This window comes from Tachypleus tridentatus, chromosome 3, assembly GCF_004210375.1.
Source record: "Tachypleus tridentatus isolate NWPU-2018 chromosome 3, ASM421037v1, whole genome shotgun sequence".
Classification (NCBI taxonomy): domain Eukaryota; kingdom Metazoa; phylum Arthropoda; class Merostomata; order Xiphosura; family Limulidae; genus Tachypleus; species Tachypleus tridentatus.
The window spans coordinates 92,598,282-92,620,299 of NC_134827.1; the positions used below are offsets into that span (position 1 = coordinate 92,598,282).

General features: G+C 30.7%; 1 protein-coding gene and 1 long non-coding RNA gene across 2 annotated transcripts; both read left to right on the top strand.

Moving 5' to 3' along the window:
• Window positions 1-329: 329 nt before the first annotated feature.
• On the top strand, window positions 330-20,094 carry LOC143247478 (ubiquitin-conjugating enzyme E2 N). The gene is made up of 5 exons (XM_076495691.1): window positions 330-496; window positions 8,517-8,618; window positions 9,472-9,616; window positions 17,533-17,673; window positions 19,119-20,094. Exons 1-5 carry the CDS (start codon window positions 467-469, stop codon window positions 19,154-19,156), a joined length of 456 nt encoding a protein of 151 aa, XP_076351806.1. The 5' UTR covers window positions 330-466; the 3' UTR covers window positions 19,157-20,094.
• On the top strand, window positions 9,623-17,525 carry LOC143247479 (uncharacterized). Its single transcript, XR_013026565.1, has 2 exons — window positions 9,623-14,280; window positions 14,484-17,525. It is a non-coding gene; the product is annotated as an uncharacterized LOC143247479 (long non-coding RNA).
• Window positions 20,095-22,018: the final 1,924 nt, after the last annotated feature.

The following is a 22,018-nucleotide window of genomic DNA, read 5'->3' on the forward strand; positions in this document are numbered from 1 at the left end:
CGGAAGATATCATTAACAGTAAGGGTACCCAGATTTTGAAGAGATGCATTATGATCTTTCTTGAGTAAGATTTGACATAAAATATCTAGTCGTAACTGTTAGGTAAATTTTTGTTTGCATTTTAGGTTAAATAGGTAGCTTTCTCTGAAGAGAAGTTAAAATTAACTACATCATTTATTTGTTTTATCAGGTAATTTCAAGTAAAATAACATATGCAACAACTGGTAACCATACTTACTTTGAGTTTAAAATTTTGCTTTAAAGAAGTTTTAAATTATATTTACACACTAAGTCTCCTGAATTATAATCAAAGAGGGCGCTAACTAGTTCAGCCATCTTTTGGTGACTATCCGTATCAGTGATCGGTGGTCAACGTTAGAAGGTTTGTTAAAAACTCGGCAAGATCATTTGAACTTGCTAGTACAGGAGCAGAGGAAGTTCGGGAAATTTATTTTTGTGTTTTGAAATGGCTAATTTACCTCGTCGAATAATTAAAGTAAGTACACGTATTGTATTGCTCATTTGCAAAATTAATTATTTTTTTCCTTATAACTATTGTGTTTTTATAAGATTATTTAAGTTTGTAGTTAATCAATAAATTGAATGAGTATTTCTTTTTCTGAAACCGGTATTTGTAGGCCTAACTAGTAATATATTTATAATGAAAAAGAAATGGATTTTAATATTTTATATTTAATTACTCCGTTGTTGATTTTCATTCTTCTAAGTTCTAATTAAGGTACACGGGAACAAATTAATAGTTTTTAATTTTATAGATTGGACTTGCATTTTCGCCATCACTGGTAGTGTTAATAAATTATGTCAAACTAGTACATTTTTATTGTTTAAATACATATTTTAAAATATATAACTTGTTTTATGCACTTCAATTAAAATAAATTTGCTTGTCATCTTATTATATTTCTATTTCATACCCTATTTAGGATTTGAAAACTGTAAGAGTTGTATTCATATTAATTTGCATTAAACACTGGTTTTTGAATGCAGTGTAGGTTCTTAACAGGTTAATGTATGTATTGCTTTTCTAACTTAAAGCAATTACCTCATACATGTTATTTCCATAAGTTCTTTACTACCCAGGCTGCCATACTTATGATATTTAGTTTTAAGGAAAACAGAGAACTGCATGTTTTACAGATAGTTTTATCCTTAAAGGCAATGTTTTTATGGATGAAACCTGTATCACTATGGTATTAGTAGTTTTCTGCAGTATTTAATTGTGAAATTTCACCAAGTACAGATGATTTAAAATATTAATTTTGTGAAACTTCATCACACCCCATAACTACATTATTGTTGTCTCACGGTATTTTGTGTGCTAAAAATTGCATCATTCCAGCAAAATATGGAACCCTAGTATTGTATTTATATGAGAAAAAGAACAAGAAAAATATATCATAAAATAAAATGTTTTAAACTTTTATTGTATTACAATAAGTGTTCAAAGGCAATTAATATCAGTACTATAAAACAATAATGATCTTAATACAAGTCTTAAAATTATCTTATAAAGTTCATTGTTATTTCTTGTCGTATCATTGAAGTTAAAATGGAAATTTGGCTTTGATGATAACAGCTGAAAGCATCACAGCACCTGAAAGCATTGGACTGATTAATATTTTTCATGTTTGTGGTTGTACATCACAGGATGGTAGGCACAGAAAACTAAACAGCTAAAACTTAGGATTGAGTCCTTAAAAAAAACTGGAACAACAGCTAGGGCATCCCTTCAGTAGCACAGACAGGAAACATATCGACTTCCTTAAATTGAGAGCCACTTTGTTAATAGTTAATATGACTAGAGAAGTTAAGCTGGAACTGTGCTTCACAACATAAAAAACTGAATATATTTAGTTTTTGTCATGATGGATAAAATAGCATAACTGTTAATTTTGGAAAAACCTATAGTGTGATCACAAAAATCTTAGACTTGTAATTCAGAGTGATAGAAATGTTGAAAATTTGGAAGCAAGGATGGAAAGAATGATGTGAAGTATTTAGAGTTGTATATGACTGACAGATGCTTATGAAATTGAAAATAATAGAATGCAAAATAATAGGCCAAATAGTCAAAATGTTTAGAAGTGAATGTTGGTCAGTGTGGGGAAAAATAAATTCAAACATTACTTAGAGTTAAAAGTATTGTGGTAGATCTGTGGAATTATCATGAAAGACAATTCACGATGTGTTAATCTGAAGAAACAAATATGTTCAAACCATAACAGAAAAATAAAAGGAAACCACTCAAATGATGTATAATTATTATGCAAGGAACAGGATATGTTGGTAATGCAGTCAGATTGATAGAACTCTAGGGTATATTGCCAAAGAGATACCTAAAAAAGAGAGATGGTTTGACATCAGTAGAGTGGACATAGAAAGTGCAATGTTGAAAAGGGAGATGCTGTAAGGGATTGGAACAGATGAAAGCATTCTTAAATTGGATGTTACATCCACTAAACAAAATTACTTGTGTGTATATATAAGCTCAGAGAGCTTTTATCATTTAAATATTTGTCATGTCTTTCCTTAAACTTCTTTGCATTTACTTTTACCACATATGAAAGCAACTCATTCCAAAGGCTAACTATATTGTTAAAAAAGATAAAACTCCTAGTTCACAATAGCTTTTACCCTGCTATAATATTGACTTATCCTGTAGTCCTGCCATTCTCACCAATAAGTATGTAAAAAAGATTGCATCAACATTATTAATTCTTTTAGTAATCATAAACACCTCAGTCAGATTTTTTTACTTCTTTCATGTTAAAATATCTGATATCTAACCCTTATGGTATATGACAATCTTTTCATCTAAGGTATGTTTGTAGACTGACAAATTAGAACACAAAAACTCTTTTTATAGCACTGTTAAGGTTATTCTCATCACAACAGCACTCATAATTCATATTATAACCCACATCAATGATCTTGTCTTTATTATAATTAAACGTCATCTGCAATTTATTTGCGAAGTGATCTAAATCACTTTGTGTCTAGTAAACTATTTGTGTTAAACATCTTTTGTTATCCATTTAAGCTCTATAAACTTCGCTCTAGATTTCTGATGTCTTTGAAGAATGTTTATAGCTTCATTAAAGGTATAATTTCACAGACAAATGCTTTCACAGTTCACATATGAAAAGAACAAAAAATTACGAGACAATAAGAAACTTACACTGATATCTTTATTATTACATGATAATATTTATCAAATCATGTTAACTTTTCTTGCTGTTTACAGAGCATTGGCTCATTTGTTAATGATCAAACCACTCGATGTGGCATCATTTGGTTTAAACCAAGCCTTTAACAGAAACTAAGAGAAGTGATTGAAAATCAAGAAGTGTATCATATTCTCAAGGGGTCATAGGTTCTTATCTAGTTATTCTTTAGGTTGTTTTGTTTACAGACAAAACTTTGCAGCTGAAGAAATGGAAATATAAACTTTGTTCCTCATGAATTATGTTAAATAAATATTACAAAATGATAAGGGATTCATTTTAAAGCAATCTTGTGTTAAAACTGCTTAAGTCTGGATAAAATTAATATATATAGTTTTTAACTTGCTACAGTAATGTTTCACTTTTAACATCAACCAAATCTGCAGAATGTTTAAATGAATGCTTATATTATAATAATAATATTGCAAATTTTTTGTGATTAACCTTTCACAATGGGCTCTGTATAATATACGTGAGTTTGTCTACACATTTGCATGCGATCAGTATTTGCACTAACCTTTGATGCAGGGGTATCTTCAAAATTTGGTAGACTTTTGATAAAGGTTACAATTTTTTTGTACAGAAAAAATAGATTTTTAATAAACTATTTATTAAGGATTTGTGAAAATATTGAGACTTTTGTTACTAGTCTGAATACAAGGTGATTTCATATTATGATTAAAAAAAGTTTCAAAAATCTGATGTTATTTTAGTAATCTCTAGAATCTCCTAAGTACATTTCAAATGTTTGTTTTCAGTAAAATTTTATATTTTATTTTCTATACCTTAACTTGTGGAATTGTCACTTAATCAGCCTCATAATCATCATAAATAAATTAGGAAATAAACATGGTTTTTTCATGCTAAAATGACTATATATTATAACACAAATACAAATGCTTAGTCTAAAAGTCTCATAATGCTATATATTTAGTTTTTATTATATTGACCTTCCAGTCATACCTAACTAACATTACATAACTTGCATTGGCATATGCACTCATTTTATGTATCCAATAAGATAAAACTGACCTTTAGTCTTTCCTGTTTTGACTGTTTTAGTGGACTAGTATTTTATACTGTAGTCTCATTTCATTTATTATAAATTATATATGTAAAAAGGTTATTACTATTTAGAAATAAATTTTTAAACTTATTTTACTTAATGCAGAACAACAAAATAAAGCAAACAATTTTCTTCTAGCTATGACCTTTGAACTCTGCTGCTGTTGTACGTAATTGCTAAGTCTTTTAAAATTTTGCATGTGGAGGATGTCAATTTTTATTTTTTAGGTTTTATATATACAGTTGAATTACCAAAAAAATTAGAAATAACTATACTGATATAGAATTCCACTATAATTTATTAAGCTTCATAACTAAGATGTATTTAGATTTTGTATGGGGGTCAATTCATTGGACTAGCCCTGTGCCCATTCGATTAATTTGTGTCAAGACTTGCAAGAACAACCAAGTGATATTATGGTCTTCAGTTATTACCATTTTCAATTATTCAAAGTAAAGTTATTGCAATATTTCCCATATGGTTGTTGTCAAACATAATGCTGTTTACACTCTGCACACCACGATTATTGAAACCAAATTAGTAGAATGTTTTTGTTATATTGTAAGAATAATTGTTTTCTTAGCAGTCATATGAGAATCTGATAGTTGAATGTAAATGACTAATGATCCTAATTAATTACCAAATTTTTCCCAAGTGCCTAGCCCTACTCACATGTCAAAAGTGTCTTGATTTCCGTATAACTCCCATCTTCCAGTTTTCATGTCATAACAATAACCTTTCTTCAAGCAGTTGCCAATGTTTTTACTTTATCTTTGGTTGCCAGATCTTTTGATCATTTCAAAAACTAAACTCAATTGTACATATCTACTTCTCCATGCAAGTAAGAACAGAAAGAAAATTTGTGTGCAGTATATTGATTTTGACTTACTAAATATATTGTTAGGAAATGTAGGATATAAGAACATAGCCCTGAAAAAGAATACATACTTTCACTAATACTGTAAGAGTTATTTATAGCCCTCTTTACTGTGTTGTTATGATGTTGAAATACCATTTGCTTTGCTTGGTCAAGATATGAGATTGTTTTCAGGAAATATTTATTCATTTATACACCTGTAATTTTTGTTCAATATGTACCTGAAGGCCTAAAGTTACACTATCATTTTATAATAAAGTAGTTATTGGGTCACGTAATTGTGCAAAGTGCTCTTAAAATTTGGCTTCAGAGTTCTAAAATTGGAGTTGCTGTAATTTTTCAGCTTAGTCAGTTACCCAGTCTTTTAGGCAACAAACAGTATAATCAGATACGTAGTTTCTAAACTCTTCACACAAACAAATTAATTCACCAAGGCACTAAATGCTTATATGTATACCTGCAACTCTGCACACATAATGTAAGAGTATGCCTAATCTTTCACCAACAGTATATGAACACTGTTTAAACAAATTTATTGTTGAAAGTTAATATCAAAACAGGATGACTGTGTATAGTATTCATGGATGTAATTGGATTAATTATCCTGTGGGCTACAGATGAGTGTTAATGTTGATTGAGAAAGTTGTCCTACATTATATGTCATAGTCAGTAATAATTCATTATGCAAAGTATAAAATGTTATTGTAATATAAATTGCATTTACTCATTAATTTAGAGATACAATTACATTTTAAATGTGCAGTGAAATCAAACTTCTCTGTTGCTGTTCATAGTGGTGTTCGTCATTTGCACAGAATATCTAGAATAGTTAGACATAAAACCTTTGGAAAAATCTGAGTAACATCTGAAATTAAAGGTAGGTAATAAAAAAAAAAAAAAAAAAGCCTTAAAAGTTTCAAAGATTTAAATTAGAATGACTTCAGTTGGAATACGCAAAGTACCAAGGGATTTTGTCATTGTTCAATTTGTAGATATGTAGAGAAAAAAAAAAACAATACTTGCATGAAAGGTGTGCAAGGAGGAAACCTTTGCTCTCTAAGAGAAACATCAAGGCCAGACTGAAGTTTGCTAGAGAGAATGTAGACAAAGACCAGGACTTTTGGAATAATGTTCTTTGGACAGATGAGTCCAAAATTGAATTATTTGGACACCAGAACAGAGGACATGTTTGGCATAAACCAAATACAGCATTCCAGGAAAAGAACCTCATACCAACTGTGAAGCATGGAGGTGGAAGTGTCATGGTTTCGGATTGCTTTGCAGCAGCAGGACCTGGACAGCTCACAATCATAGAATCCACCATGAATTCTGTGTATCAGAGGGTGCTTGAGGATCATGTGAGACAATCTGTACAAAAATTAAAGGTGAAGCGGAACTGGACCCTGCAACACGACAATGACCCAAAACATACCAGTACATCCACCAAGGACTGGCTGAAAACTAAGAAATGGAGAGTTCTGGAATGGCTGAGTCAAAACCCAGATCTTAATCCCATTGACATGCTGTGGGGTGACTTGAAATGGGCTGTACATGCAAGAAACCCCTCAAACATCTCGCAGCTGAAAGAATTCTGCATTGAGGAGTGGAGCAAACTTTCTTCAGACCACTGTCAGAGACTGGTAGATAGCTACAAGAAGTGTCTCACTGCAGTTATTTTAGCCAAAGGGGGTAACACTAGCTATTAGGGGGTAGGGTGTCCTAATTTTTTCCCCAGAATATGCATTTGTGTAGAATTGCATTTACGGAAGATTTATACTTCATGTTCATAATCTCTAGAATCTTTTGCTTTTGCAGAATCAAAAGCTTTTGTTTTTCCTTTGGTAAAACTGTACTTTTATCTTTTTACTCTATCTTAATGTTATAGTGAAATTGTCAATGAACAGTGTAATGGAAAGTTAAAATGTAAGATAAAATGAATATCTTTTTCTGGGATGACTGAAGATTATTACATACAGTTACAATTATTTATCCTAACTTCTAACACTTTCACATTTTTCTTTGAAGTTTGTTTTGTTGCTGTTATTTGAATCTTCTTTTTACATGAATGGCCAAAAATTAGTGGAATGTTTCCATTAAATTGTGTAGATCTTCAGAAGTTTAATTTTTAAGCACCTTTAAATGAATGACTTTTGTTCCACATTTAATCTTATGCAAGGTCATTGCATTTTTTAAATCAGACCAATACTTGTGAATGCATATGATCAATATTATGAGACAAAATAGTGAACCAAAGCATTTAAAAAAAAAAAAACTACTTGTGATGAATATTATAATCTTTAGTGTACACTTACGTGATATTCTTTCTAAATATACATAGGAGACCCAGAGATTAATGGCAGAACTTATTACTGGAATTAGTAGAACTCCCAATAATATTAATGCCAAATATGATTAAATATTGTTGGCACTGATAAATATAAATTGAATTTTAATTAATATCAGATTTTGTCTCTGATTCAAATCTCGGGCAAATAGCAAATTTATTATGTTACATAATATAATTTATCCCAGATATATTTCCAGTTTATTACCTTGGGTATTACAATTTCAAATAACCTGAAATTTTTACTTTTTATAAATTAATTGAATGTTGATGTATATCAAATGTATATTTGCCAATGAGATTGATATACAATTTTCTTAACACAAATATATTTTAATATGCAAACAACAATACATTGTATAATGATTATTATGAATAATGATTTATACACAAAAGTGTTGCACACTTTCAAACAGTATTGAGTCTGACATAAACTGAATATTTTACTAACAGTACAGAATTCATTTCGAGTTTATCAGTACAGTTCACTTAACAGGTAGCTAGCTAGCTTTCTATTCTTATGTGGTTTCAAAGTATTTGCAATAAGATTTTTCTCCAGTGAAAATGTGTCCATATACAAATACTAGTGGCCAATGTTAAGCTGTTTATAATGATCCAAATCTATAAACGTTCCTGGCCAGGTATCTGTAGTTTCCTGATTAATAAGCAATCAGTTATAGCTTCAGAGGATTATAGTATATCAACTGCAGTTTTAGCTGTATCTCAGCATGTAAGTTTATAAATGCTAATGTGAGGTTTTAGAAATTTCAGTATAGCAGCAATACACTAGTGCTTTTGCAAAACATACTGCTGATTTTTATACTCAAGAATGTTCTATTTATAGAATAGGTGGGAATTTCGCAATACACTTAGGACGAGAAGTATTCCTAAATATAAGTTTAACTTGCACAAACATCAATATTAATATAAGTATATAATCAAAACTGTTACAATACTTGTATGATACTCTCTAAAAATACATAGGAGACCCAGAGATTAATGGCAGAGCCGGTTCCTGGAATTAGTGCAACTCCCGACGAGAGTAATGCTAGATATTTCCATGTTGTTGTTGCTGGACCAGAAGGAGTAAGTGTTGTATTATCAAATAACTTTAAATGTATACTTGTAACTTTGAAGTTATGTATGCATCTAAATAGTTAAGATTTATAATAGAAGATGAAAAAAATATTGGTGTAAACAAGAGTGGGTGGAAGTTGAAAAAATTAGAAATTTTCATTCAAACTCATTAAACTTTAATTGTAAAATAAAGTAGTATTTAAAATGCTGTATGTTAATGTCTTTAATTTTGACAAAATTTAAGTTTATATCTTGAGAACAATATATCATAACTTCTAATATTGACAGATTTCTTTTTATAGTCACTGTAATAATTGATAAAGATGTTTCTAATACTTTTGTTTTTCAACTTAAAAAACAACTAGTCTTGATCCCAAAATTTCATTGGTCATTTTGTACAATATTTACTTTTTAAAAATTACTTTCATATTCCATTGTAAAACTATTTTGGTGGCTATATTTTAAAATTCATCAGACTAGCTGAAATCTCAATATGCAATGGCAGTTGAGGACCACTGCTATAAGAAAGGACATTTTGTTCTAATGACTGGATTTAATATCTGATATGAAACAAGCAAGCAAACAAGACAACTAACTTTCTTTTACAGATTGATCTGAAATGTTTTATTTCAGCGATAAATGTACAGAAGTAAAAATCAACATCGTTCACTGCTGATAAAAGTTTTCTATTATATTTCTCAAAATTACATACTGTTGATTTTATCTTTTTTCTCAACAGATTTTCAGTAAATGCAAAATGTTTTCTTTGTAAAAGTTTACACAGAATACAGATGTCTTATTGGTGGGCTGTTCAGAAAACTTTTTATCCTTGCAAATCTTGTTTTGACATTTTCTTCTTTAGTCACCTTTTGAAGGAGGAGTATTTAAACTGGAACTATTTCTTCCTGAGGAATACCCAATGTCAGCTCCTAAAGTTCGATTTATGACGAAAATCTATCATCCCAACATAGACAAATTAGGAAGAATCTGTTTAGATATACTTAAAGGTAAATTTCATTTTACACATATAATGTACATTTATTACTGTAAAATTGTGTTATTGTAAAAGTATTAAAATATATACATATTTTGGTTTTCACTTCTGAGGGTTTTCTTTTGTTGTTTTTAGGTTATTTTGCTAAAGATTCTGATTTCTAATTAATCAAATTCAGCAGTATTTTTTGTGGTTGTCAGCTTATACCAACCACAAGCATGAAAAGGGTTTATTTTTCACTGCGTATTTTTCTTTCCCAACTAACTTGTTTTTCAAGTTGTATATATAGAAAACATCAAGGTCTTGATTTTTCATGTCTAACTTTTCATTCTACTAAATTTTTAAATTCTTGCCATTTCTTACAAGGACAGGGCAAATCATTTTCTTTACTAGCCAAATTGTCTGCATACCATATACATGTCCTGGTTGGATATTGGTAAGTTTATGGACTTACAATGAAAAAAATTGGAATTTTGATTTCCCACAGTGGTCATAGCAGATTGAGAAATGTGGTTTTGCTCTCAAACAATCATTCCCCATACATAATGGGAAGCCAGGTTTTATGAAGATTCCTCATTGTATCTGTTTTGTGGTTACTATGTTTAGTTCTGTGAAGAGGCAAGATTAAATGAAATGTGCCAGTTTCACATTTTACATAGTCATTGCCTTATTTGATTAAACCATATGTAGTTATTGGAATTTGTTGATACAATGAATTTTTTAATGCTAATTTATCCATTTGGTTCACTAGAAAAAAATATTTGTGTTTGTGAACTTGTTTGTTTTTTCATGTGACATTTCTTCTAACTGGATTAAAAGCTTGGACATTGACCATTTAGCTTGGCTTGTATTTCTAATTGAATAGTTCTCTTTTTAGTTAATACAAATGATCATATTGGGTAATGTGGTTCACAGGTTATTTCAAGATGACATTTTATTTCAGTCTAATGATGATCTGGTTGACTGCAGTTTGGTTATGTCTCTTTGGTACGATATTGAACCTCTGATATATTAATTTCTTTCCATTCATAGGTGACTTTTTAATTAAGATTACACACAATTCTTAAGTAAGGACCACATTAATATTTAACTTCTATTATTTCTGCAAGATTATTTTATTTTTACCCAGGTGCAGTTCCTTTTTATCCTCGGTGAGTTTTAGGGCTTTTCAAGACCTCAGGTATTTTAAGTCTGCCTGCCCTCTCTTTTTGCACAGTTTGACTGGACAGCAGTTACATCCCAATGGATTGTCAGTGAGACTCCTTTTTTCTATTTAATGTGTTCATTTTATAGCATATGTCCTTAATTCATGCTGTGTAATTGTTTTCCAAATTTTAAAGCTGGAAATTATGGTCAGCCACGTTTCTTTAGGCAGTTTTTTGTGTGCACTGAAAACATTTCAAAATACCTTACTTTAATTGTCTCATGCCTGTGTCATATGTTTTGACAGTTATCATGCACGTTGTGCTGGTGTTTGTCTTTCTTCACTTGTGAAATGATTCAGGTAGTAACTTTGGATATATTCTACTTCCTACTAGTTGCCCCAGCATGGCTAGGTGGTTAGGGTGCTCAACTTGCAATTTGAGAGTCACAGGTTCAAATCCCCCTCACACCAAACATGTTTGACCTTTCTTTCAGCTGTGGGGGTGTTATGATGTTATGGTCATTCCCACTATTCACTTGGTAAAAGAGTAGCCCAAGATTTGGCAGTGGGTGGTAATGACAACCTTCCCTCTAGTCTTACACTGCTAAATTAGGCACAGCTATAGCAGATAGTTCTCATATAGCTTTGATAGAAATTATAAAGAAACAAACAAATCCTACTAGTTATTGAAACTGTGATGTTCTATTTTCTTTGAATTGAAGCAGAGATAGTACTGTTTGGTTTACATTTAACTTGGGATGCACCTTGTGTATCCACAGGCTTTCCTTACTGTTGTGTTTACGTTTAACTCGGAATGCACCTTGTGTTTCTACAGGCTTTCCTAAGTGCAGAGTATTTTCTGTTGGCCATTGGATATAATATCGATAACCCTGTCTTACCAAAATTAATGAAAGGTGGCTTACCGATTGTATACTGTATTTGTGCATACTGTGATTCTTGATCTCAAAGAATAAACTGTAGAGTCGACACAGCCAAGGTTCCACCTTGGGCTTGTAAATTTGTAAATGGTATGAGAACAGTGTGTTTTATGGAGCCTATTTTGTCAAATTATTACATGTGACATTGGTTTTTAAAACAATTCTAAACTTAATTTATTGAAAAAATGTTAATCAAAATTGATGGTAGTGTTTTACTTTAATTTTATTGCATGTTTGTCAGTAAAAAGTAGAAAACAAACTATTTCTTTAGTTTTAATGTTTAATGGTTTTAAAAAAGTACAGAACTTTTAAATAGTTCTTTAAAATACTGTAAATAAATGACAGGAAAACTATATCTTTTGTAAAAACGTTTTTACTTCATAGAACCCAGAAAAGGAAAATTATAATTAGACCCAATATATTAAGTTAGTTTGTAAATTAAGTTCATAACTTTAAATGGTTAAAAGTGTCAAAATAAAAATATTACCTAGTAAATGTTGGTTTATGATAACACTTAGTCTCAAAACTTCTATCTTGGTATCTAAAAAATGTAAAGTATTAACACTGTTTTTCTGTTGTAAATTTAATATTGTTCTTTTCATTGTTTAAGTAGTTTTGAAATTCCTAAATATCAAATTTATTTTTAAAAACTACAATTGTGTCATCAATATATGTTCTTTAGTATAAAGGTGTAATCTGTTAAGCACAATTTTCTAACTATCTTTTTTTTTTCGGGTTACTTGAAAACAAAGTTGCTTAACCTGTTGCAGTCCATAAACCAATAGGTACCCCTTCAAGTCATTCATAATGACAACAATTAAAAAACAAATTGGACTCTTTGACAAATTCTAATAAGTTAATACAAAGTTATACCCTAATAACATCAGAATTTTGAAGAATTGAATTAATATTTAACTTTATTACTACCTTTAATGATAATTTTTTTATAAAGACTATCTAGACTAGCAGTATAGTCTAGTTTGTCAGAAACTAACTTAAATGCATCTTTGGAATGCTCATAACTGACAGAATTATAATTATGTTTTGTGCTTCTAACCTCTCAAACATGGTAGTGTTGATTCCTGATATTTTGCCTCAATTTCATGACTTTTTATTTTCTTAGTGTATTTGAGAAAAAAAACAAATTTGTATATTTTTAAATGCAGTGTTTCTAGTTTTGTACAGCTACTCAAAATAATAGTTTTTATTCTTTTATATTTTATATTATTTTGGTCTTAAGCAAACATTGTAAAATAATAGTAGACATTGTAAAGATGTGTTTCAACAACTTTCAACTGTTGTTTCAGATGGCTTTTAGACTCAAAGAATCTGATGTTTCCAGTTCCAACAATTCAACATATTAAGTTTGAAAACAGATGTGTACTTTAAAGTTTAGGAATGCACCTTCTAAGCAAAAGTTGTTTTAGGGTGTGCTTTTGGCTTTGTATATATAATTAATAATTTTTGATTGAGAAATCCATATCTTGTGTGGTCAGTTTTGCAAATAACATTGTTATATTCACATATTTAAACATTCAACCTTTGGCTTGGCACAGCTACTCTGTAGAATACAATTTACTTTGCAATTGGTTGTTTTCTTTTGCTAATTATTAATGGTGGACATAGCCTACTGGTTATTATGCTTGTGGAAGCCTTGTCATGCACTTCTTTTTTGGACAGTACTGTCTTATCATGATATTCTTTTTCAAACTGCAAGTCTCGTCATAAACTATGTTCTTTTTTTTTTCTCCAGACTTTACTGCATTTTAAAGCATTTCCTTGGACTGTGGCAACATTGTTATGTAATACCTAACTAATTGGTTTTCATGGCAGTTTTGAAATCTATAGTTTAGTACTTAACCCTACTATCTGTTGCATGTATCTCGGGGAACAATATAGGTTAGTGGATTTGATTAGCAGCAACAGTTCCTGTTATATAAAGTAAAATTTAAAATTGCAACAAATAAGAAACACCTCACCTGTCACAAGATAATAAAACGATTGATTAAACAGAGAAACAGATGATTTGACATTGCAACTGAACAAGGTTACAACAGATAATACTATTAACAAAATTTTTACTTGTTTTGTTCCTGGGCAGAAGTGTTATTTTCCAACTGCTTATGCCTAAAGTAAATGGGAAAAGACCTATTATTCTCTTCAAACTTTGCTTTTGTGGCCTGGGTAATGAAATTTTCAATTTTACCCATTTTCCAGGACATTCCAGGTAGAATCACTGCTTTAAATATCTGATAGATAATTTTCTAGAATGTTATAGAACTTGCGAGAAATTTCAAGAACTTTCCGTAGTAATATATATATATATAGGGGCTCACCACTCACTCTTCAATTTAGTTCTAGCTGCTTTTGTGAATGCACAGACCTATCTGATTTTATGAGATAGCATCAAGAAGCAGCAAGCATTCTCCAGATGTATGTGGCCAGTTTATCAAGACAAGAGCTAAAAGGTACTCTGGGACAGCATCTGCTAAAATGTGTGAAGCCTGCAAAGTGCATTTTGGCATGCCTATCAAAGATCAAGACAAACCCTGGGCACCTCATTTTACCTGCAAGCACTGGAAAAAACTCCAGAAGGTAAGATGGACAATTTTTGCTTGCTTGAATAGTAAGATTTTATATTATACAAATTTTAGACCTTTTAAAATTTAAATGTTTATTTTTATTTCCAATAGTATAGAAAAAATATCACATAAAATATTTTGCATGAATCTCTTACACGTTAATTATGGATGAAACAAATTTATTCTTCATAATAATTTTATTTTGCTCTTGTGCAGGATGGTACAGAGGGGAAAAGAGAGCCATGAAGTTTGCTATTCCAAGAATTTGGCTTGAACCCACTGACCACTTAAGCAATTGCTACTTCTGCATGGTGGACCCTTCCAAATATTGGGCTGGCAAAAATCCATCTTCTATCAAATATCCAGACCTTCCATCATCCATAGCCACACTGACCTGAGCTCCTTGTACCCACTCTGCCAGAGAGAAAGCAGCCATCCAGAGAAGAGAGCAGCAAATCAGAAGAGGTAGATGTTGAAGATCCAGCTTACAATTTCAAAGGTGCAGCTGGTGAGAGAAACCCATACCACCCTAACCAAAGAGACCTCAATGACTTGATCAGAGATCTTGGTCTAACAAAGTCAGATTCTGAGGTTTTGACATCTTGGCTCAAGGAGTAGGATTGTTTACATGAAAGTGTGTAAGTTGCAAGTCAGAGGAAGTATCACTGACATTTTTCAAGCTTCTTCACTAGTCAAGATGCGCTTTACTTCTGCCACAATGTATCCAGTCTGTGCAAGGCAATTGGAATTGCCTGTAACCTGAATGAGTAGTGCCTCTTCATTGATAGCTCATCCAGAAGCCTCAAAGTTGTGCTGCTCCATAACTAGGAATAAGTACTCATCTCCCTGGCTCATTCGGTGCACTTCAAAGAGGAATACAACAGCATCAAGACCTTGCTAGAAGTCTTGAAGTATGATGAGTATGGCTGGGAGGATATCGAAGACTTCAAAATGGTGGCATTCCTGATGGGTCTTCAAGGAAACGTTACAAAGTTTCCTTCTTATCTTTGCCTTTGGGACAGTAGGAACACGGCAACACGCTGCAACAGTAAGCATTGTCCACAACAGACCTCTAGAAAGTGTTGTTTTCAAGATTGCACATAAAATTGGGGATTATAAAAGAATTTGTCACAGTTTTTGACAAAAAAAGATCCTGGAATGCACAAAGCTTCCCAAAAGCTCAGTAGGAAGGAAAAAAAGCTTGGGGCAGCTTTGTCGCAGTGGTTCGAGGCTTCTTGGGCAATCACAAGGCCGAAAATTATGTAGAACTGGTTGAGGCTCTGGTGAAGAACTATGGCAATTGGGCTGCAGAATGTCCCTGAAACTCCATATCCTTGATGCTCATCTTGATGAATTCAAGGAGAACATGGGAACATACTCACAGGAGTGAGGCGAGTGCTTCCACCAAGATATACTGGACTTTGAATGTCTCTACCAAGGAGCGTAAAATGAAAAAAAGATGGGAGGCTATATTTGGGGGCTGATTCATGAAAGTTATTTACATTACAGACATAAATATTGAAAACCTACTCACTTCTAAACATTTTTGTATAACTTTAGTATAAATACATGTAGATATTGATTTATTTATTGTTTTATTCAGACCTAATGTAAATGAAAATGTGCAAATTTGCCTGTTTTTACATAGAAAATAGGTTAATTTCTAAATTTTATGTTATTCAGTCTACAAAAGCAAAGTTTGAAGGGAATAATGGCCATTTTCTGTACTTTTACAACATAAGCAATTAAGAAATAAAAATACTATCCAGGAGCAAAATTTGTGTTACATAGTGTAATTTGTCAGATTAATTATTCTGTTTGTTTTAGTGAGATCTTATCACTTTCCACAACAGGGTCTCTTTGGTTTGTTTTTAAAGAAAATGTCTAGTGAATTTTCAACAGTAATTACCCTTTTTGCATCCTTTATTGTGCATGCCACAAGGTTTTTTGTGAATTACATATAGAATTTAGTTATACTGTCTTTTGTTTGATCATGTTATACCAATTAGTAGAGCATACAATCGTTGCTAATATTCCATATTTTAATAGTATACAAGTTTTAAGTTCGTAATTTTCTAAGACTTAAAAAAAAAAATCCTGAAAAATCCCTAGTGTGAGAAATGTGATATTTTTTCTCAAGGCATCTCCCTTTTGATTTATCACCCCTCCCATAAAATATGAAGTTTAATAATAAATTACTTATTGTCATCATTCCGATGAAGCATAATTTTCATAACGTTTAATTTTGTTTTGTTACAGTCAACAGATAGAAAATCAGATTATTTTTATCACATCCTTTCTTCTAATTGTCAATTGCTCCCATACATTTATTATTTTATTTTTAACTAATAGAAAAGGTTTTTCATCTATCAAATGATGTATTATTGCATTGTTTTCCCTACAAAAAAAATCATTTCAGTACAAGCTTTGTTCCCATGAGTAACAAAACCTTTTTGGAAGAATTTGTAATGGGTCTTGTCATATAGTTAGAAGCCAGACAAATTTTGATATTTGAGACATTTTCTGCTTTTTACTAACTATTCTACATTCTTTGGTGCATTATTTATTTAAATTAAAATTTAGTACATATATACTACCGTTAGTATAAAAAAAGAAAAAAGCAGGGTTAAGTCTTGTAGACAGCAAATAGAATGAAATTCAAAGTAAGCACTTTATTTTTTGTTTTCCATGTGTATTATTTATTTGGTATTATAAAAGTAACTTAAAATTTAAAACTAGGAAACTATAGTAGTTAAGGTTAGATTAGGTAAAATAATAAATTTTCACATTGTATGCACATGAGCAGCTCTTTATTCTTTTATTAATAAAAAAAAAAAGCATACATTTTGGTGATGAGTATTTTTTGTGTTATTTTAATACTGTGAATTATTTTCAAAAGTAACCAGCAAAGAATACATCAATTGAATACAGAGGTCAGAAACAACCATGTTGTGGTAGACAGGGCATAAGGAACTAAAGAAATGAGGAAATTGTAGAACTTAAACTTAAGTAAATAATAAAACAATTATTTAGTGACTAAACTGACAATTATGAAATGTTCCAGTTCTAAAATGTTATTGATTTTTTTAAGTGAATGAAACATTTAGAACCATTGAGATGACACAATGTTATACTTATACTTTCTTAGTTTTCACAAAGAATATTCTTGTGTTTTGCATGAAATTTTTTCATAGCAAGTTGTCTAACATAGTATATTGTAATTTGTAACTGTATAATGTTACATGAAATAGTTCTGGTCTTTCAGACAAATGGAGTCCAGCTTTACAAATACGAACAGTTCTACTATCCATTCAAGCATTACTAAGTGCCCCAAACCCTGACGATCCTTTGGCCAATGATGTAGCTGAACAATGGAAAATTAATGAAGCAGAAGCAATCAGAACTGGTACAACTTTTGTTGTGTTGTCATTCTTATAGTGTGTTTTTCATTAATTGTTTTAAATAAAATTTAATCATGGATGGAAACAGACCATAAGTAGTAAATATTCTTACCACATATTAGCTGAATCATCAGTTGTTGAAAGTACAGTCTGACAGCTGTTATCTTAATCACAATCAATATTATCAAAGAGTTTAGTTCCAATATTAGTAGATAAAATTCCATGCATATTTTTGATTAGAAGCACTGCTGAATGAAAACTTTATCAGTATGTTGCATTGCTTATGATCAGTACACATTTGTAAAACAGGAAGAGAAAAACAATTTTTCTTTGTTCTGGAAGTTTACATTTTCCAGTGGTGTTTCTTACTGTTTTGAATATTCTTTAGCTTAAAAGACAACAGCTTCTTAAGACAGAAAAGCAAAGTATGTACTATTAATATGTATGTTTGCTGTAATCAGAATATTGCAGCTAATTAGTTAATTAGGCCAGTTACACTTTTAATAGAAAACATCGCTGCTTTTCATATTTATTTGTTTTGGAGTGAATAATTTGGGTATTGGTATGTACAGACTCCAAGCTTTTAAATTATGATGTATTTCACCATGTCTATAATTGTGGTGTTTTGTACTTGTGTAAACTCAAAATGTTTTAAGTGATTCTCATTTATTGTGTTATATTTAAGGTGTTTATTGTAAATGACATTCCCAATTTTTAGGTTAGTTGTATGAAATTACTTGCTTGTTAATGTAAAAGACTAATGTCTCATGTATCTAGTTCCTGTTTCTTTGAAGCAATTACATCAGAATAATGTAGTTTTTATTAGTCTGTATGGCATAAATAAATTGTGCAGGAAAATATGAACTTGTTCAATGTGCAAAGGATATTTGAATTTTGTTAAAATGGTTACTATTTCCTTGATTTCGAGTAACGTATTTCTAGAGCAGCAGTTTCCAAACTGTTAGTCATGACCTTTAGGTGAGCCTCGAAAGGTATTGGGATGAACAAAATTTAGTAAAGCATTCTATTACTAATTTAAAATTATTTATAAAATAATAATTCAGAATTATTTTGAACAAACAAAACAAGTGCACTACTACACTGAAATAGTGCATTAACACCCCCTGTTTCTCAGTTGAGAAAGGGTCTCAGAAAATTGACAACTTGTTTGTGTTTTAGGATATTGATTGAAGTTGTTTGTTAGAAGTAATGTGTTAAACAAGATAGTTCAACTGCATAAAATAATGTGCAAGAGGTCAGGAGTGAAAATTTTTGCCTACAAAATAAATGTAAAAGAAAAGTGTGAAGAAGTAAATTGATTTTTACTTGTATTACTCATAACATTTTTTCTGACATATTTAATATTGTTGATGTACAAAATAATTATTTATAGTGGAATTCTAAAATAACATAGTTCGCTGTCTTTTTTTTCTTTTTTTTTTCATTTAAGCTCGAGAATGGACACGACTGTATGCCCAAAGCGCCTGAGGACTTGATCTCAAGTTAGGGAATAGTTTAACATAATTGGAAGCAAGCATAGGTGAAGACCATCTTCTTTCCACCAGAAACACTTATACAACATTCACCTTAGGAACATAATGAATAATAATAAATTTTCACTCTTGATTTTGAATGTTAATAGCTACTCTGTACCATTTTATTGCTTAATTTTTTCTTTAAGGTTAATGTTCATACTGGTATGTATATATGTGAGCCTCAGCTTTCCTTCAAACACAGTGTTCATCACAGTATTAAAGAGACTGAAGTTTAATTAGTTCTTGATAATTGTATTTTCCAAAAAAATAATTCAGATGTTGGGTTTTTTAAGCAGAGTAAGTAATTACATAGAAATATGATTATTGTAAAAGTGTGGCTCTTGCTTTTCATACCTTTTGATTCAGTAGACTTTAAAAAAGGCTGAAAAAGACAAAATACAGTGTCACACTCCATAGTACAAGATAGGATTTTGAGAAAAATCTGAAAGAAACCCAATATACATTTTTAAAGAGAAAAAATAATTTGCCTGAGCTTTTTCCTTGTGGTTCCTTTACCAAATCAAAGCATGTAGATCAGAAGTCAGCCATCATCATCATAAATTTTGTTTTTCAATTCATCTTTGAATCATGTATATTGTAAACGATTTCACTGATTAAATTTTTATTGTTTAATTGTGCTCTATTTTTTTATTGCCTATCTGTACCAAATGCCATCCTATGAAAGATAAAAACATTTTCAAATGTAACTTATTGTTAAGAAATAATTCCTTGGGTTTGACATGAAATATATGTAAATAAGTAATGTTGAGTCTTTTTGGCAACTTTAATATCTTGGAAAGAACAACTACTGTAGTTTTGTCAAAATGTTTGCTTTCGTTACTGCAATAAAAATGTGCTAGATGTCTGGTCATCATGCATTGTTGTATTATAGTATGGTTGTAGTTTCTTCTAGTTGTGTACAAAGACAGTCCTGAATTACACCCAGAGAAACAGTTGTATAAAGATTTCCCACATCTTCAGGTCGTGATGTTGAAGATAAATATTTTATTATAAAGCTTCACTGTGTTTTATCTTTCCCAGACTAACAAGAAAAATGAATAATATAGTTATTATGTTATGTATGAACTTTCAACACTACTTGAAGAAACAATGGTACTTTGATATATGTTACCATTTAGCATAGATAGGACATGCACGATTGTTACTATGTTTAGTCTTAGTCGGCAGTCCTTTTAGATCAGTCCATTTCATTGAAAAATAAATTTCAGGAAAGATAGTGGTAATTTGTTCATGAATGTTGTGTGCAGTACCTTGAATAGTGTTTTGTTGGGTTTTTTTGTACTAAAACTTATCTAGTCATCAGCTCTTAATTTTAGTTCTTATAATGTTGTGACTTTCATTAGACATTTTGAAATAATTATGGCCAGGTAATTTGCATTTTATTTTGAGCTGCTCACTCTAGTTTTCTTTCATCCATGAATGATGTTGCTGTTTTCTAAATAGTCTTCTTGATAACTGAAACATTACCAGTAACACATCCAAGTTCTAAACTGCTTGTTTTCAAACACTTCCAATACTTTGTAAAATATAAACATCGTGAAGTACATATGACCTTAACTGATGCAACTGCTATTTATTCATTGTAAATCATTCTGTAAAGAATATACTTTAGAGCTAGCTAGACAAGTGTTGATAATTCTTAAAATAATTTCAGAAGTGCAGTGTAGTTTTATTGGAACAAAAAATATAGAGAAGACATGATTGCATAAACTTTAAATAAAACTACTTTTTGAGATAGTCAACAGAATGTGTAAGAGAAGGCAGGATTTGATTGAAGATTACTGGATTCATAGCTTAAATTGTGCATACAATATGGTGGAAAGCATTGTAAGAACAAGTGAAGTTAAGTATATTTTAATAACCTATTTTGTAATTAGCAATAGCATTATGTTTAGAACTGTTACTCTAAAGTTTTGCACAAATTGTACATGAAGCTATGTCCAAACAAATGCATTTAATTTAGTGCTCACCCTGTTTTTGTGTTGTACATATCAAATTTTCTTATAAAAAGAACTTCTATAAACTTATTATGATACATTTTAAGAATAGTGGGCTGTAAAAGACTAGTATCAGTTGATTTTACAGTATTATCTAATAAGAAAATTTAAAGTGTTCCCAAAGTATCCATCTCTGAATAAATATACATTCTTGTATTTTATTATTAAAAATGCCATTAAAAGTAACAGCTTTATTGCATTTTCTGCTGTTAATAATGAGAACTAACAAACAAATATTGTAGTTTAAATTATTTTTTTTTTAGATATATAAAAGTGAAACAGCATTTGTACCCATATGGTGACATAAGTAGGGGTGATATGGTTTGTCTTCCTAAAGGTAGTGATGCGTTTCATGTTTGTGCATTTATCAAGCTTGCTAAATTTGTGTAGTTTCTCAGGACCTTTATCATTGAATAGATGTCAAGTGTTGTGGAACAGGGGTATTGCAAATAAGTGCTCACTTGTTTCAATTAGCTTACCGTTGGGATTGTAGTGTAACTGTTAAGCATTGCAAGTTTAAAATTTTTACAGATAACGTGACAGCAAACGGCCTAAGTCTGAAGATATTCTTTGTACCTTTTGTTTTATATAGAATTTTATTGAAATGGCTTTTTTTCTTGTTATAATAATATGCTGTATCTTATACCAGAATGTTACCCGCAAACATTAGTATAATGCCATTCAATATTAATATTAAGAATAATGTATTTCATAAAGAAAATTCATATGTCCTTGAACAACTTTCTTGGGCCCTGTAAAATCTCAATACATTCCTGGTCATCTGTTGAAATAGTTAT

Coding starts and splice junctions, on each gene's coding strand:
- LOC143247478 (XM_076495691.1), top strand. CDS start 467: ATGGCTAATTTACCTCGTCGAATAATTAAA. Junction 9,617..17,532: donor CTGTTTAGATATACTTAAAG/GTAAATTTCATT, acceptor CTGGTCTTTCAG/ACAAATGGAGTCCAGCTTTA. Junction 17,674..19,118: donor AGCAGAAGCAATCAGAACTG/GTACAACTTTTG, acceptor TTTTCATTTAAG/CTCGAGAATGGACACGACTG.